The 14,228-nt window shown below is 50.6% G+C and overlaps 1 protein-coding gene across 3 annotated transcripts in view; it reads left to right on the forward strand.

Moving 5' to 3' along the window:
- Crispld2 (cysteine-rich secretory protein LCCL domain containing 2) overlaps window positions 1-14,228 on the forward strand; it is a 58,258-nt gene that overhangs the window by 36,820 nt on the left and 7,210 nt on the right. For all 3 annotated transcript variants that reach the window (XM_087593847.1, XM_087593848.1, NM_138518.2), the window contains 2 exons: window positions 2,030-2,105; window positions 8,412-8,545. In XM_087593847.1, coding sequence (XP_087449973.1) covers window positions 2,030-2,105; window positions 8,412-8,545 — 210 coding nt within the window. The remainder of the gene's footprint in view (window positions 1-2,029; window positions 2,106-8,411; window positions 8,546-14,228) is intronic.

Here is a 14,228-nt window from a genome sequence, read left to right on the forward strand (position 1 = left end):
CAGAAATGTCCCCCCTTCCTGGACTCAGGAGGAACTGGACACATCTACTTATTCCCCTGTCAGAGAAAGCAACCTCCAGCCAGAGCAAAACTCAGCCACACTGTAGCTGTGGTGTGGTGCTTGCTCCCGGCACCCTGAGCCAGGCAGCCTTGGGGTAAGAGCAGCCACCTCTGGTGCTGGGCGAGCTGCTGTCTCAGGAGCCCTGGGGCCAGGAGACTGGATTCTGGAAAGGGCCATAGGTGAAGCCTGGGCCTCTGACCCTCACTCTCACCCCTCCCCACATCCCTGTCTGCACAGAGGGGAGCCTATAAACCAGTGAGGGAGATAGACAGGCTGCAGCATTCAGGGAGACGCCACCACAGCAATTTAGTGGATTTCCTGAGTGTGACAGAGAAAGAGAAGGAAAGTGTCAAGAATCAGAAATGAGGAAAACCTCGTCAGGGTCCACATGTTCATGCAACCTTCTGACTGACACCCTCTGGGAGCAGGCTTGAGAGTTCTCAGACTCTTGAATTGCTTTTCAAACCCAATACCACACACAGATACACACCACACACACACACACCACACATACACAGATACACAACACACACACAACACACACATATACACACACCTAATATAACACACACTTACATATCATATATATATATATGTATATATATATACACACCACACACACACACACCACACACAAACACACACCACACACACATTGGCATACGCACACACATATGTACCACATACACATACACACACATACACACCACACATAAACACACTATATTCATACACAACACACAAACATACACAACACACACATACACACAGCTGACATAACATACACTTACATACCACACACATAGATAGACACCATACATACACATATACCACAGACACACAACACACATACACACACAGATACACACCACATACATACACATATACACACATATACACACAACCAACATAACACACACATCACACATACACATATACACACACTTACACATCACACACACACACACACACACACACACACACACACACACACACACACACACACACCTCTTTCCCTGCCTGCTCCTTCCATTCCTCCTCAAGAGCTGCCTCAGCCTGGCTGATTGGCTTCCTTCCTGCCAAGCATCCTGCCTGTATCAGGGCCAGGTGGCTTTCGGCCGCCATCTTGGCTTTGTGGTCCCTGGGCTCAGTCTGTGGTAAACTGTTCCAGACAGACACAAAGGGCCTTTTCTTAGTCAAAGCTCATGCTTTTCTGCCTGGCATGGGGCTTGCCAGCCACCTGAGGCCCTCCTATTTTTCAGTCTGAGGAGCCCTCTTCAACCCTGGAGCCATCAGTTGGACTGAGGCTGTGAGTTTTGTGGTAATCTAACCCTTTCTGCCTCAAGTTATCTGTGCCCTTCTTGGAACATTCTGAGTCACTGAGGTGAGGGCTCCCCGCCCTTCCTCTCCACATAGGGAAGTAGCCTTAAAAATTCTATTGATAACGATCTACATTTTGCACCCAGAGCACACCCTGTCAACACCCAGGTAGGGAAGATACAATCCCACAATCCCACAGTCCAACACGCCTGTCCTGGGGCCCTGTTCCTTTGCTTGTTCCTTTGGGAGTTTTTAGTTCTACATGCATGGTTATTAAAGACAAGGGTGTGTTTACCACAGCCACTGTGGGGGACAGTCGCCTCCTTTGCTTCTGTGCTGGCCTTGATCCTGGGCCCTGTGTGTTTGAGGACGTGCTCCACCCATGAGCTATGATTCCTAGGTCTCTGCCCTGTCTGCATACTAGCAGGATGGCTCAGTGGGTGAAGCCACTTCTTGCAATGCCTGAGTTTGATCCCCAGGACCCATGTGGTGAGAGAACCAACTCCTGCAGGTTGTCCTCTTGCCTCTACACATAAACCATTGCATGTATAGTTCACACACACACACACACACACGTACATACACACACATACACACACACACATACACACACATATGTGCACTATGATTGCTTCTTTCTCATTTCTAGAGTCCGGTGTCCTTCACGATGTGGAGAGGAGCCATCCTATTGGGCCCCTGTGTATGGAACCAACATCTACGCTGACGTGAGTAGGCTAACTTCCTCAGTGGCCACCTTAGGAACCCAGTCCTAAGGTGTGGAAACCACAACCTGAGATCTCATGCCACAGCCTGTGGCTATACTCAGCCGACCAGTTCCTGCCACGGCCCCGACATCCCATTCATAGACGGGCCTGATTCCCACCTTGTCTCTGTCTGTCTGTCTGTCTGTCTGTCTGTCTGTCTGTCTGTCTGTCTGAATGGAAGCTCTAGCATGTCTCCTCTTACCTAGATGGTTTTTCCTGGTTTGAAGGTCCTTGCATTTCACAGGTTTCATTGTCTCGGATATTTACTTGCCTGCCATCATAACTAGGATCTCTGTCGTTGTGATAAGCACTGAGGCCAAAAGCAACTGAGGAGGAAAGGCTTTACTCCAGCGTTATAGCTCTCAGAACATAGACCATCACTGAGGGAAGTCAGAGCAGGGACTCAAGGCAGGAACCTGGAGGCAGGAACCTGGAGGCAGGAACCTGGGGCAGGAACCTGGAGGCAGGAACCTGGAGGCAGGAACTGACTGCCCACTGCTTACTGGCTGCTCCCTTTGTTTGCTTTCTTATAGAACTCAGCACCACCTGCCCAGGAGCAGCATTGTGTGAACTAGATCCTCCCTAGGGTCAGCTGGGTCCTCCCACATTGATCGCTAAGTCTAGAAAGTGCCATACAGGCTTGCCTTACAGGGGAGGCTCTCAGTTGAGAGCCCATCTTCCCAGATAATTGGAGCTTGAGCCAAGTTGACTGAGAACTGGCCAGCTTGGTCACCCTTGCATTCCTCTGTATTCCTTTGATAGGTGCAGTTAATCCGCTACTGTTTCTTCTTGCCTTGTGTGAGCTCAGCTATAAGAATATAGTCTGCTACTGTTTCTTTTTGCCTGGTATGCCCTCAGCTATAAGCACATAGAAAACAAAACCATGTCCCCATCCTCCCTCCTAACTCAGATGTGAAGGCCCGGTTTTGATTTGTTGATTTTTCAGAGCTCAGCCTGTTCCCTCCAGTGTCCAGGGCTTAGGGACGCAGTGACCCAGAAGGGGCAAGCACCCCCCCCCCCACTTCGCAGCTGTCCGAGCCCTGCCCCACCCCCACCCCAGCCCACGCAATCCCTCTGAGTCCTTTTTGTCTTTGTGAGTAGAAATCCCAGAGCCAGCCAGACTTGTCCAGCTCATGGTATCTTCTAGCTCTAAACCCTGCCAGCTGGTGGTATCATGTCTCCAGCTAAAGCATCCCTCACAGTTTCCGGGTCCTCAGCAAACAGCTCTCTTCCCTGACCACCACCATCTTTGTTTCCATTTGCCTTCAATTGTCCCAGATTCCTACAGGCGTGAAGTCACTCAGTTCCTTAAGGCCAAAATGGCCTTCATGACTAAGGCTTTTTCCTTGTCTTTTTTTTTTTCTTTTTGAGGAAAAAAAAAAGAGCCTTCTGGAAAGCTGTTTAGCTGAAATTAAATTCTGACAGTTTTTATGAAGAAGGAAAATATCACGTACTCATTGTTATAGTTCACCTAATAGGTTCACCCGAGTTCCTTCCTCAGAACTTAAAAAAAAAAAAAGGAAAAGAAACAGAGAAAACAAAACAAGGCAAGCCCCAGATTGTGATTTTAAAATGTTTTCGGAATAAAAGAATGGACAAAAACTCAACCAGATATAAACCATTAAAAAAGTTGCCAGTTACATCACAAGACACAACTCAAGTTTGAAACAATTCTTCCAGCAAGGGCACAAGAGATACACAGAAAAATGCAGATTTTTTTTCATAAGAAGATAAACCAAATCTGTATGCACCAAATAACACAGCAACTCAACACATAAAGCAAAAAAAAAAAAAAAAAGGCTGCTACTCCTTCCTCCTGCACACGTGGGATATAGCAGTGTTGCACAGCTTTTCACTCAGTATCTGCTGTGTCCCAAGCTTTAGAAAAATACCTTGTTTAGGCGTCCTTATCATTTTGCAAAGGGGAAAAACAAGGCTCAGAACAGTCTGATCCAAATATCACAGTGAGCACGTGGCGAGACAAGATGGATTTACTCCCTCCCTTTCCTCTTATTCTGCCTTCTTCATGGTTCTCTGTACCTGCTTGACAGGAGCAGGCCTGTAGGTGAATGAAGGCTTTAAAGAGTGTATTTTCTTGAGCTTTGAGCCTTGGAAGGGGTGGGGTTTCTGTCTGGGCCTGGCATACAGTAATGGCCTGGTATTTGTAGCACAAAAGGATACTGAAGTTGTTGGTGTTAAGAACCCTTCAAAAAGAAGGCAGGAAGGAAGGAGAGAGGGAGGAGGAGGGAAGAAGAGAGAAAAGGAGAGAGGGGGAGGGAAGGGGAGAGGGGAGGGGAGAGGGGAGGAGGAGGGGAAGGGAAACAAAGAGAGAGACAGAGACAGAGAGAGACAGAGACAGAGAGAGAGGCCATGGACAGGAGGACAAAGCAAACGTGTGTCTCCATCCCTAGGCTCTGCTGGCCTGTGTTTCTAGGTCACTTTGTATTCTGGGAAATGAGGTTGCCTCTTGGAAAATGTCTGTTTAGCTAAGAGATTTATTTTGGGAGTGTAGTCTCCAGACCTTTGAAGGGCCTCCGAATGCCACGGATACAGCCATTTGCAGAGTGCCTGTCCTGGCTGCAGCTCTCTTTGCGGTGAGCTGCAGGCAGGATTGTCCGGGCGTGGCTCAGACACCAGAGCTGAGGTCAAGAGGCCCGAGCTGGCCCCAGGCAGGGGAATTACCCATGTGGATTTCTTTCCCCACTGAGCCTCAGTTTCCTTGCTTATCCTCCGGGTCTCATCGGCTGCTCCAACAAACTCCCCTTGTGTGGGTATTGGGAGCCCAGAGAGGAGCAATGTTTAGCTGAGCCTCCCAGCCCCTCTGCAGCTGTCCCGACCCAGTGGACACAAGTAGAGCTGCAGAACCTGGATTCGAACCCGTTCCTGGGAGCATGGCCGTTGGTGGCTGTAGGCTGCTGCTGAAGGGCCTTGGAACTCAAGGACAGTCCTTGAGAGTTTGGGGTCCTGGAGATGGTGACAGTGGGCTTGGCAGTTCGTAGCCTTTGTCTATAACAGTTGCTGTGCAACAAGTCATGTGCAGACCTGAACCTTGCTTGGAGAAACACCACAGCCATCATTCTTCCCTGTCCCAGGCTGTGGTGCCATAGTTTTGCTGTCCCCGAGTGACTCTGGGTAGGTTGTTTAGCTCCTGACCCTCAACCTCCCAACTGCTTTGAGGGATTGATAATGACCAATGACCCCAGTGACCTTGTGGGCTCATGATGTCAGAGTGAGTGACAGGCCAGGGACACCTCCAGCACCACCTTTGCTGGTGGCACGGCCCACTGAGCAGTGGGTACAGGCTGCCCTGGGTCCCACAGCTACCAAATGCCAGGACTGGCCAGTGTGCCTCTGGGATCACAGGGGTTGTTACGAAATGGCCCTGAGTTAATGTTGAACCAGCAGGAGCAGAGAGTGAACACCCTTTACATGTGATAGGAGAGGCAGGGGAAGGATGCCTGTCTGTTTCTGCCAATTGTCAGAGATGTGAGCATCACCAGGCATGAGATGGGAGAGCGGCCTGCCACGCATCCAGGAAATGTGGGTGTCATGGTATCTGGAATTCATCAAGGGAGGGGATAAAGGGCACAATCACAGCCTCTTGGCCTCTGGAGAAGAGTCACCTCTCATGGGATGAGCGTGCAACCCCAGGGGACTTGGAGAATACGAGGGAACTTTCCCTGGCACTTGCCCCAGCGGAAACTGATGCCTTGCTTCTGGATATGGCAGTCCCTAGACAGGAACAACTTATCTGAGGGACGGACACAGTGACTGGCCAGTTGCCAGTCAGTGCAATAAGACGTTTGTGTCCATTCATGTAACACACCTCTGAGAAGTGGTTTCTGGAGATTCTGAAACTGAGTGATGGTTTGGTGTCCCCAGCGTCCCCAGAGTCCCCAGCATCCCCACTGGTCTTAGGGACAAATGCAGGTCTGTTGCTTCTTAACCTTTTGCAGCACAGAGCTCTTTGGGAGTTGGAACTTGTGCATGCTTCTCCATGAAGGCAGCTCTGCTGCCTTGCTCAGGATTGGAACCAGACCCCGCCAGTCACCAGCCTGATAGGCCTCTGCCTGGGACCACTTCCGGGATAAGGGTCCTGTTCGCACCATTTGTTGACGGAAGAAGACATGATATGTCAACTCGACATCAAAGACTTGTTCTTTGGTTTTTGAGCCATGAGTGTGGGAGCGCTAGATTGGCTGCTTGACTTTCCAGCCTGTAAAAAACGATTCTAATTGCCTGAGGGGCAGGGCAAATTTTCCTCAGACCATGCAATGCTGATTGGACCCTAGATGGAGAGAGCCGTCATAGACCAAAGGAAAAATTCCATCCAGGTACAGCCTGGTGGTGAACCAGTGAGTTTACTGGTGTTATGTATAGTACTGTGGGTGACTCCGAGGCCACCAAGAAGTCCCACCATTTGTTTGTTCGTGTTTAGTCAGCTATACCAGTGAAGAGTCCCCCCCAGGGTGGCTCAGGATTGTACAGGAAGAGACTCCACCCACTCAATTAACTCTTTATCCTCTGGATAACCTCAAGAAGCAGGGGGTCTCTAAGGATGCTGGGAGCCCCATCCCTGATGCTGGAATGTCCACAGGCTGGATTACGTGAGTGTCTCATGCAATCAGAAGCTGCTCTGATTGAAGATGGCTATGGTAGTCAAGCCTGAGGAAATGGCCACATGCCTTTGAGTGTCATGGTTTTAGAGGATGGATGTCAACTGGCCTGAAGGAGGCTCTCCCAAGAGTGCAGCAAGATGTCAAGCCACAGAGCCAGTGCCCTGGATGCTACCAGTCTCCCCAGGTCGCCCGCATGCCTTGGCTCCTAGCCTATTCGATATCAGCAATGGCCAGGGGAGTCTTATGTGTCCCAGCTTTGAGTCCCTCCCCATTACAGGACACTTCGATGTCAGTGGGCCACCAGGATAAATCCGGTAATCTGCTGCCCCAACATCCTTAACTTAATCCCATCTGCAAAACCCCTTCTGCCATTTCATAGGTCTAGGGATTAGGCTGTGGTCATCTCTGGGGACCATTGTTATGCTGACCCCGCCCTCACCCCTGGCTTCAGTTGGCGCCCACAAATCTCAAGTAGCTTTGGCAAAGTGACTGACCCTGTGTGCCCAGCTGGATGGCCTGAGAAATGGGAATAAGGGATGACTCCCGCAACGTTGGATCCAATGGGATAATAGGCCACAGCTGAGATCTGGTCGGCTCCAGGGTGTGCGCTTCCTAGGCAGGAGATGGGTCCTCCCTACGGCAATCAGCTCAGCTCCAGGGTGCACATCTGAGACCTTCGGGAAGGAGGCGAAGACATACACATGTGCTTCATCTTCAGGAAAAGACTGCAGCTGGTCCCACGGTGCAGCGCAGATGGAGATCACGAACTGGGGGTGCGGTTCTGAGGCAGGACACTTGGTTAGCATGTGTGAGGCTTCCGGTTCCATCTCCAGCACACAGGGGAAAAGGGTGGAATCCACAGTCTAAACCACAAGGCTGACGCTGCCCGAGGAAAGCACCATGGACATGGCCAGGGAGGTGGCTCTGGAGCTCTTGGCCTTAGATGGACATCAGCACGCTGGTCCTGGGCTGGGAACACTCTGGATGGTCCTGCTTCTAGGCAAAAAGTAACTGAGGTGTCCTGCCTAGCTTCTGTCCTGTGAGCCTTGGACGGGACTCTGAAACGGTTCGCCTGGCACCAGACTGGTATGCACTAGACAGCTGAGAGCATCCACCTGTGTCGCGGTGCCCCCAGTCACTGCATACCAACTATCTTAGCCTGCTGTCTTCTCCTAGGACGTGATGTGCCTACCTTGGAGCCTTTGCACAGTCTCCTCCCACTGCCTAGATAAAATACTCCACTTACAGATAACCACATGGGTGCAACTGGAGCATCTCTGTCCCTAGTCTGCCCTCGGCTGCTCTGAAGCAGCCCCTAACAGCCAGCTGCCATCTCATGACCTGGTTTTATTTCCCTCACAGATCTCGCCTGTGTGCTTGTGTGTGTGCGTTTGTTTGTTAGCCCCCCCAACTCCATGGAAGCAGGGTCTTCATTGGTCCCCGCTAAGTCCCCGAGGGTCAGACACGCAGTGTGGCCACTCTGAAAGGTATGTGTGGTGGAGAGTGGGATTTGGAAGAGTGACAGAGAGCATGTGCTCTGAGGCACGTTCAGGAGCTGAGGTTGTGTGAGCTGTTTCCTGGGGCCATCGTGATCAGCAGCACTGGGACCTGGGTCCTGGCTCTGACATACAACCTCCTGTCCTTGCAGACTTCCAGCATCTGTAAGGCGGCTGTGCATGCAGGCGTCATTGTCGACGAGGTTGGTGGCTATGCAGATGTGATGCCCGTGGACAAAAAGAAGAGCTACGTGGGCTCCCTCAGGAACGGGGTTCAGTCAGAGAGGTAGGGCCGGCCCTCGGGCCTGGCAGCTCCTTATTTTTCAAAGCTCGTTTGTTCATTTTACCACCATGTCCTGGTCTAACCTGCAGTCTTCACCATGTCCAGGTCTAACCTGCAATCCTCTCTCAGTTCATGTTTTTGCTTTCCAAGTTTTCCTTTTCTATTTCTGACGCTTGCTTTGTGGAAAGTGTAGAAATATTAGCTATTCCCGGATCCGAGCATCTGTCCTCTGTCCATCACCTGGGAAAACGTCTGTGTATTTTTTTTTGACATGTAGGCTCCTCCCTCTTATTCCTTATGTGTACGCATGTGTGTGCATGTTTGTATATGTCTATGCCTGTACATGCATATGTGTATGATATATGCACACATGTGCATGCATGTGTGTATACTCGCGCATATACGTGTGCATACATGTATCCGTGTGTGTGTTTGTGTGTGTGCGTGTGTGTGCATTTATTTCATAAGACATAGAGAACCAAGCTCTAATTCCCCAAAAGTTTTAAAAGCCGCACACATCCTGTGGAAATGATCTCTGACCATGTAGTCTTAAAAAATGTACAGGGAATGCAGAACCCTGGGGACTTTCTCCACCTGCCTGTGCTTTGGGCGCCAGTCGCCTCAGCCTGGTGGCTAGTCTCACTGAGTTGTTTTTAATCTCTGTAAAGTGAGCACAACAGGACTAAGGGACTGACACCCACTCCTCCCTGAAGCTGCAGCTGCGTTTGGTATTTCTGCCAGCTCCCCTGGCCTCATGGGATGGATGACAAGAGTTATTGAGACAGGACCTAGTGGTGACAGGCAGGAAGTAAGGGCCGTGCTGACAGCTCTGGGTTGCTCTTATGCAAGTACAGGGCTTCCTGCCCCTAGTGTACCTGCTGGCTGTAGTTTGGGGTAATACTGGGTGCATATGGCTCCGGGCACTTCACCACTATGAGGTCTGAATCACAGTGATGAACACCCTTCTTGTGGGACATTGGCACTTACCCCAGGTGTACTCTGATTCACCAGCTGACCTCTTAGTCCTTAGCATGACTTTCTAGACTGTTCCTCAGGACAGCCTCTGGTCGGAGCCCCTAGGCTATTTTTTATTCATGTGACCCTAGTCTGTGCAAGTGAATTGCAAAGACCCATTTCCCCTGTGGTTTCCTCCTGAGGGCACACACCTCAGAGAAGGCCCGGCTCCCTCAACCCTCTAGCCTTAGCTTCTAAGGTGTGAGGAATTGTCAGGAGACCTTCCTAATGCAGATAGAGTTGAGGGCCTGGCTCACACTGGTACACCTTGGCTGCCATGGCCTTTCTTTCTCATGATTCTGGAGGCTTTGGAGGCATGAGCTTGTGAGGCTTTGGACACTGCTTTCTTATGTTCTCTGATATCTGAGGTCTGTCTCTCTCCCAGGCTGTGGGATGGGCCTAGTGAATCCTGTAAGTCTCAGGAGCTTCCTAAACCTTGTAAGGCTCATTCCTCCCCTCAGGAGGGAAAGTTGCAATTGGGAATCAATAGCTACAGCAGAGCGGTCCCTACTAAGTGGATGATGGGGTCCAGCAACCTTGGCTGCTCTCTCCAGCTGTTCCAAACCCTGAAAATTGGGTCATTTTTACAGGACTAGGTGGCTTCACTTCTAGAGCCACATGAATTGGCTTTCAGAGGGGCATGAAGCCTTCACACACATGCCCTTCTCCTAACACAGCTAGCTCTTTAGTCCATACCCCCATGGCCTCCTCCACATTGGAGGCCCTCACATTCCCAGGCACTGGATCCATCAAGGAGCATGAAGCTGGACCTCTGTCCTGTGATGTGAGCCTAGCCACCTGGTAGGGACAGACAGAAGTGAGACCCAGGCCAGAGCAGGTCACTGCTGCCAAAGTATAGGAAGCTTGGGCCCTCCTTGGCCACAAGAACCCAGCAGAAATGTTTTGAGCATGGTCGACATGTTTGTATCTTCCTTGGGCATCCTTGATCTTGAAATGACCTGACTGGGACATCTTGGTAGCCTGTCCCAGTCAGGTCTGGTTTCAAAGCCAGAGGGCAGGTTGTTCCAGTAGCTGCTGAGACCCTAGAGGGGTTAGAGATGGTCCCAGTAGTCATTAAGATATAAGACTCTGTGGCCAGTGTTTTCCAAATAGCACTTTATTTCCAATTAAAATAATTTGTATTTATTTTTACACGGTGTGTATGTGTGTGTGGGGGGGGGTACTCATGTCCCACAGCAGCATGTAAAAGTCAGAGGGCAACTTGCAAGAGTCAGTTCTCTCCTCCACCATGTGATAGGGGTAGAAATCACACCGGCTGGCTTGGCTGCAAGCCCCTTTACCTACTGAGCCATCCCCCTGTACCCCCCCCCCCCGTTATTGTCATTTTGTTCATTTGAGATAGGGTCACATGTAAACTAGGATGGCCTCCAACTCACTGTGTAGCTGAGAATGACCATGGACGTCTAATCTCCCTGTCCCTACTTCCCAAGTTCTAGGATTATTAGGCCCACGGTACCACTCCTCGATTGGCACACGGCATTTTAAATCCTGAGTGGCATGGGGCACTGCCCACACTGGCTGATGTGTCGGCTTGGATTTCACAACGGTCTTCTTGGGGAAGGAGGTTTCCTGGAAGTTGTGAAAGGCAGATGTGAGAAGTGAGTCTCCAGGACAGTCTGTTCTCTCCCAGACTTGTGGCTAACCCTGGCTAAGCAACATCCTCACAGAGAGCAGGTGCCCAGATAGATGTCTGTCAGCCTCAGGCTCTTCTTAAACCAGGGCAACAGGGCATTCCCGGTCACCTGCCCAGAACAGAAAACCGTGGGCAGGAGGTGTGTCCAGACAGGCTTTTACCTGGCTGTGGAATCGTTCAGTATGAGCAACTCTCCTGGGCTGAGAAAGGCATGGGTAATAGAGAGAATCTCTGTCCTAAGGGTCAACAGACACACACCGTGAGCGCCACAGGCCCCAGCAGCTCTAGTAGCCGCTGTAAACAGTGGAGACATGTTTGCTCGAATTTGATTTTAAGCCCAGTGCTTCAGATGTCTCTCAGGCAGAACATTTCGGGCAAACCCGGATTTTCAAAGTACAAAACGAGGCTCAGAGAAAGATATACAAATGGGGTCTGATTGGGGTTGTTTTGTTTTTGTTTTCCTAAAGACGGGACTTCACTATTCATTTTAAAAAGCCCAAGCTGGCCCAGAGCTTGTGATCTTCCTGCCTCGGGCTCTCAAGTGTAGACTCTGACAGTCCCTATCAGTACTGGGGTGAGACTCGGTCAAGCGGGGCAGCACACACATATCTGCCCAGGGGAAGAGCTGCATGTGTGTGCAGAGACAGCAATGGTTTCCCTCATCCCTTTCCCTCCCTTCCTCCCCTCTTCCTACACTGGACTGAACCCAGAGTCTCACCATGCCAGTGCTCCCATTCCTGATCCACATCCCCAACCCCTCTTTTTGCATTTTATTCTTGGGGTAGTTTTTCTCTTAATTTCACAGACTGAACTTGAATACACTTTGTAGCTCAGTCAGGGCTTGAACCAAGGATCCTCCAGCCTCAGCCTCCTAAGTAGCTGGGAAGACAGGGTTGCACACTTAGCAATGAGAAGGCAACCACTCCTTTCCAAGGCCAGAATCATGGACCCCTTTGTGTCCCGGGATCCCATGACTCCCCGAGGTCAGCTGCCAACCCATGGAGGCACAGGTTGTGCTGCTCCAGAACCAGCTGTCCTCTCTCTCACTCCAGGCTGTTCTGGAAGGTTCCAAACGGCAAGAGCTCTTGCTATCAGATAGAAGTTCTGCTGGGCTGCCCCGCATGCCCCGTGGAGGTCTGATTCCAAGTGCCTCTGCAGAGACCCAGGCCGGCTATGCCCTGGCATTCAAGCAGGCCTCCCCCTACCCCTTCTCTTTCGTCTCTCAGAGGATTCCAGAGGCTTTTAAGAGGTAGTAAAAATAGATTGTGTGTTTGTGTGTGTGTGTCTGTGTGAGTGTGTATGTGTGTGTGTGTGTGTGTGTGTGTGTGTATGCCACAGAATGTGCATGTATACTACTATAGCATATGTGTGTACCAAAGTGTGTGTGTATGTCCATGCAGTGTGTATACAATAGAGTGTATGTCCATGGATGAGTGTCTGTGTCCATGGATGAGAGTGTGTGTGTGTGTGTGTGTGTGTGTGTGTGTGTGTGTGTGTGGTCTTAGGACAGAGGTAGGGAGTCAGTTCTCTCCTTCCACCTTGGTGAGGCAGGGTCTCACTTCTTTGCTGAGCAGAATGCTCCAGACTAGCTGGCCACAAGCTAACCTGCCTCTGACTTCCATCTAGCTGTAAGGATCTGGGGACTACAGACGAGGGAGTCCAGCACATTGGCCTCTTACTTGGGTTCAGGAATCAACCTTACAACCTCAGCTTATCATTCTGTGCAGCTCTCTCACCTGCTGAGCCCTCTCCTGGGCCTGGTAGTAAAATCATTTTGTTTATTTTTTATACAGGGTCTCACTAGAATAGCTTTGGCTGGCCCAGAACTTGCTGCACAGACTAAGCTGGTCTCATGATCAGAAATCTGCCCGCCTCTGCCTCCCAGGTGCTAGGTTTAAAAGGGTATGCCACCACAGCCAGTCAGAGTTTGTTTTTGAGAGGGACTGCACTGGCGTCAGGGCGGAGCACCCTGGGGATGTTTCGCCATACTGCCTGGATGGCTCATGGCATTCTCGCACCGGGCACACACTGCTGGCTTACCATGATAGGGTCATATCCAGCTGCTTCCTTCCCCATCCATTTTTCTGAACTAAACAGATGAGGAACGTCTTTGTGCAACTCTACACACTCCCAGCGGGTCCCCCTCGGTTAATTTCCTTTCAGTGAATGGCCAAAGCCACCTGTCTCCCACAGAGCCCTTCCCACCAATGGCTTCCTGCTGTGCTAGGAACAAAAGCCACCTTCCAGTGCCCAGACACACCTCTCCACCACGTAGTGTCCTTCCCTGGAACCACGCTTCCACCTCATGGTCTTTCCCTGTTTTGGAACATGTGGAGGCCATTTCTACCCCAGGGCCTTTGCACTTGCTGACTTCTGACCCTGAGCCTTGTCCACGCATGCCTGTGACTGATCCTCTCTGTCATTCAGATCTGAAGGCAAGTGATGCCCCTTGGCAGGCATCCTTCTCCCTCCTAATACTGCCCCCCCTAGACCTGGCCTGCCTGTTTCTTTCCCACATCATTTCTCTGTGTAACTTCCTTCACATGTCTGTCTGGTGCAAGCTCCTCGAGGGCCAGGATCCATCCGTTTTGTTACCACTTCCCCACAACACACTGAACATAGAGCCCGACTTGGACTAGGTCTGCAGGAAACAGTAGGTGAATGATAGACCAACTGTTGCTGATACCTTCTATTTTTCAATCAAAAATTTTAATATCCTTTATGAAAACTGATTGTCCCAAGGGCTCAGCGAATGGCTAGGCAGGGAAAGGCTGCACAGCAAACATGGGGACCTGAGTTCAAATACCCAGCACCCACATAAAGCTGGGCATGGGGGTGCATTATAAAGAAAATGGAGAGAGGCCTATATCCTGGAGGCTTGCTTGCTGCCCGGCCTAGCCAGGGCTAACTGAGAAACCCTGTCTCAAAAGTAAAGAGGAGAATCATTGAGAGAGATGCCTGATGTCAACTTGTGGTTCATGCTTACCCCTGACACCCCCCCCCCCCAAATTTCATACA

Source organism: Rattus norvegicus, chromosome 19, assembly GCF_021556685.1.
Source record: "Rattus norvegicus strain SHRSP/BbbUtx chromosome 19, alternate assembly SHRSP_T2T, whole genome shotgun sequence".
Lineage (NCBI taxonomy): Eukaryota > Metazoa > Chordata > Mammalia > Rodentia > Muridae > Rattus > Rattus norvegicus.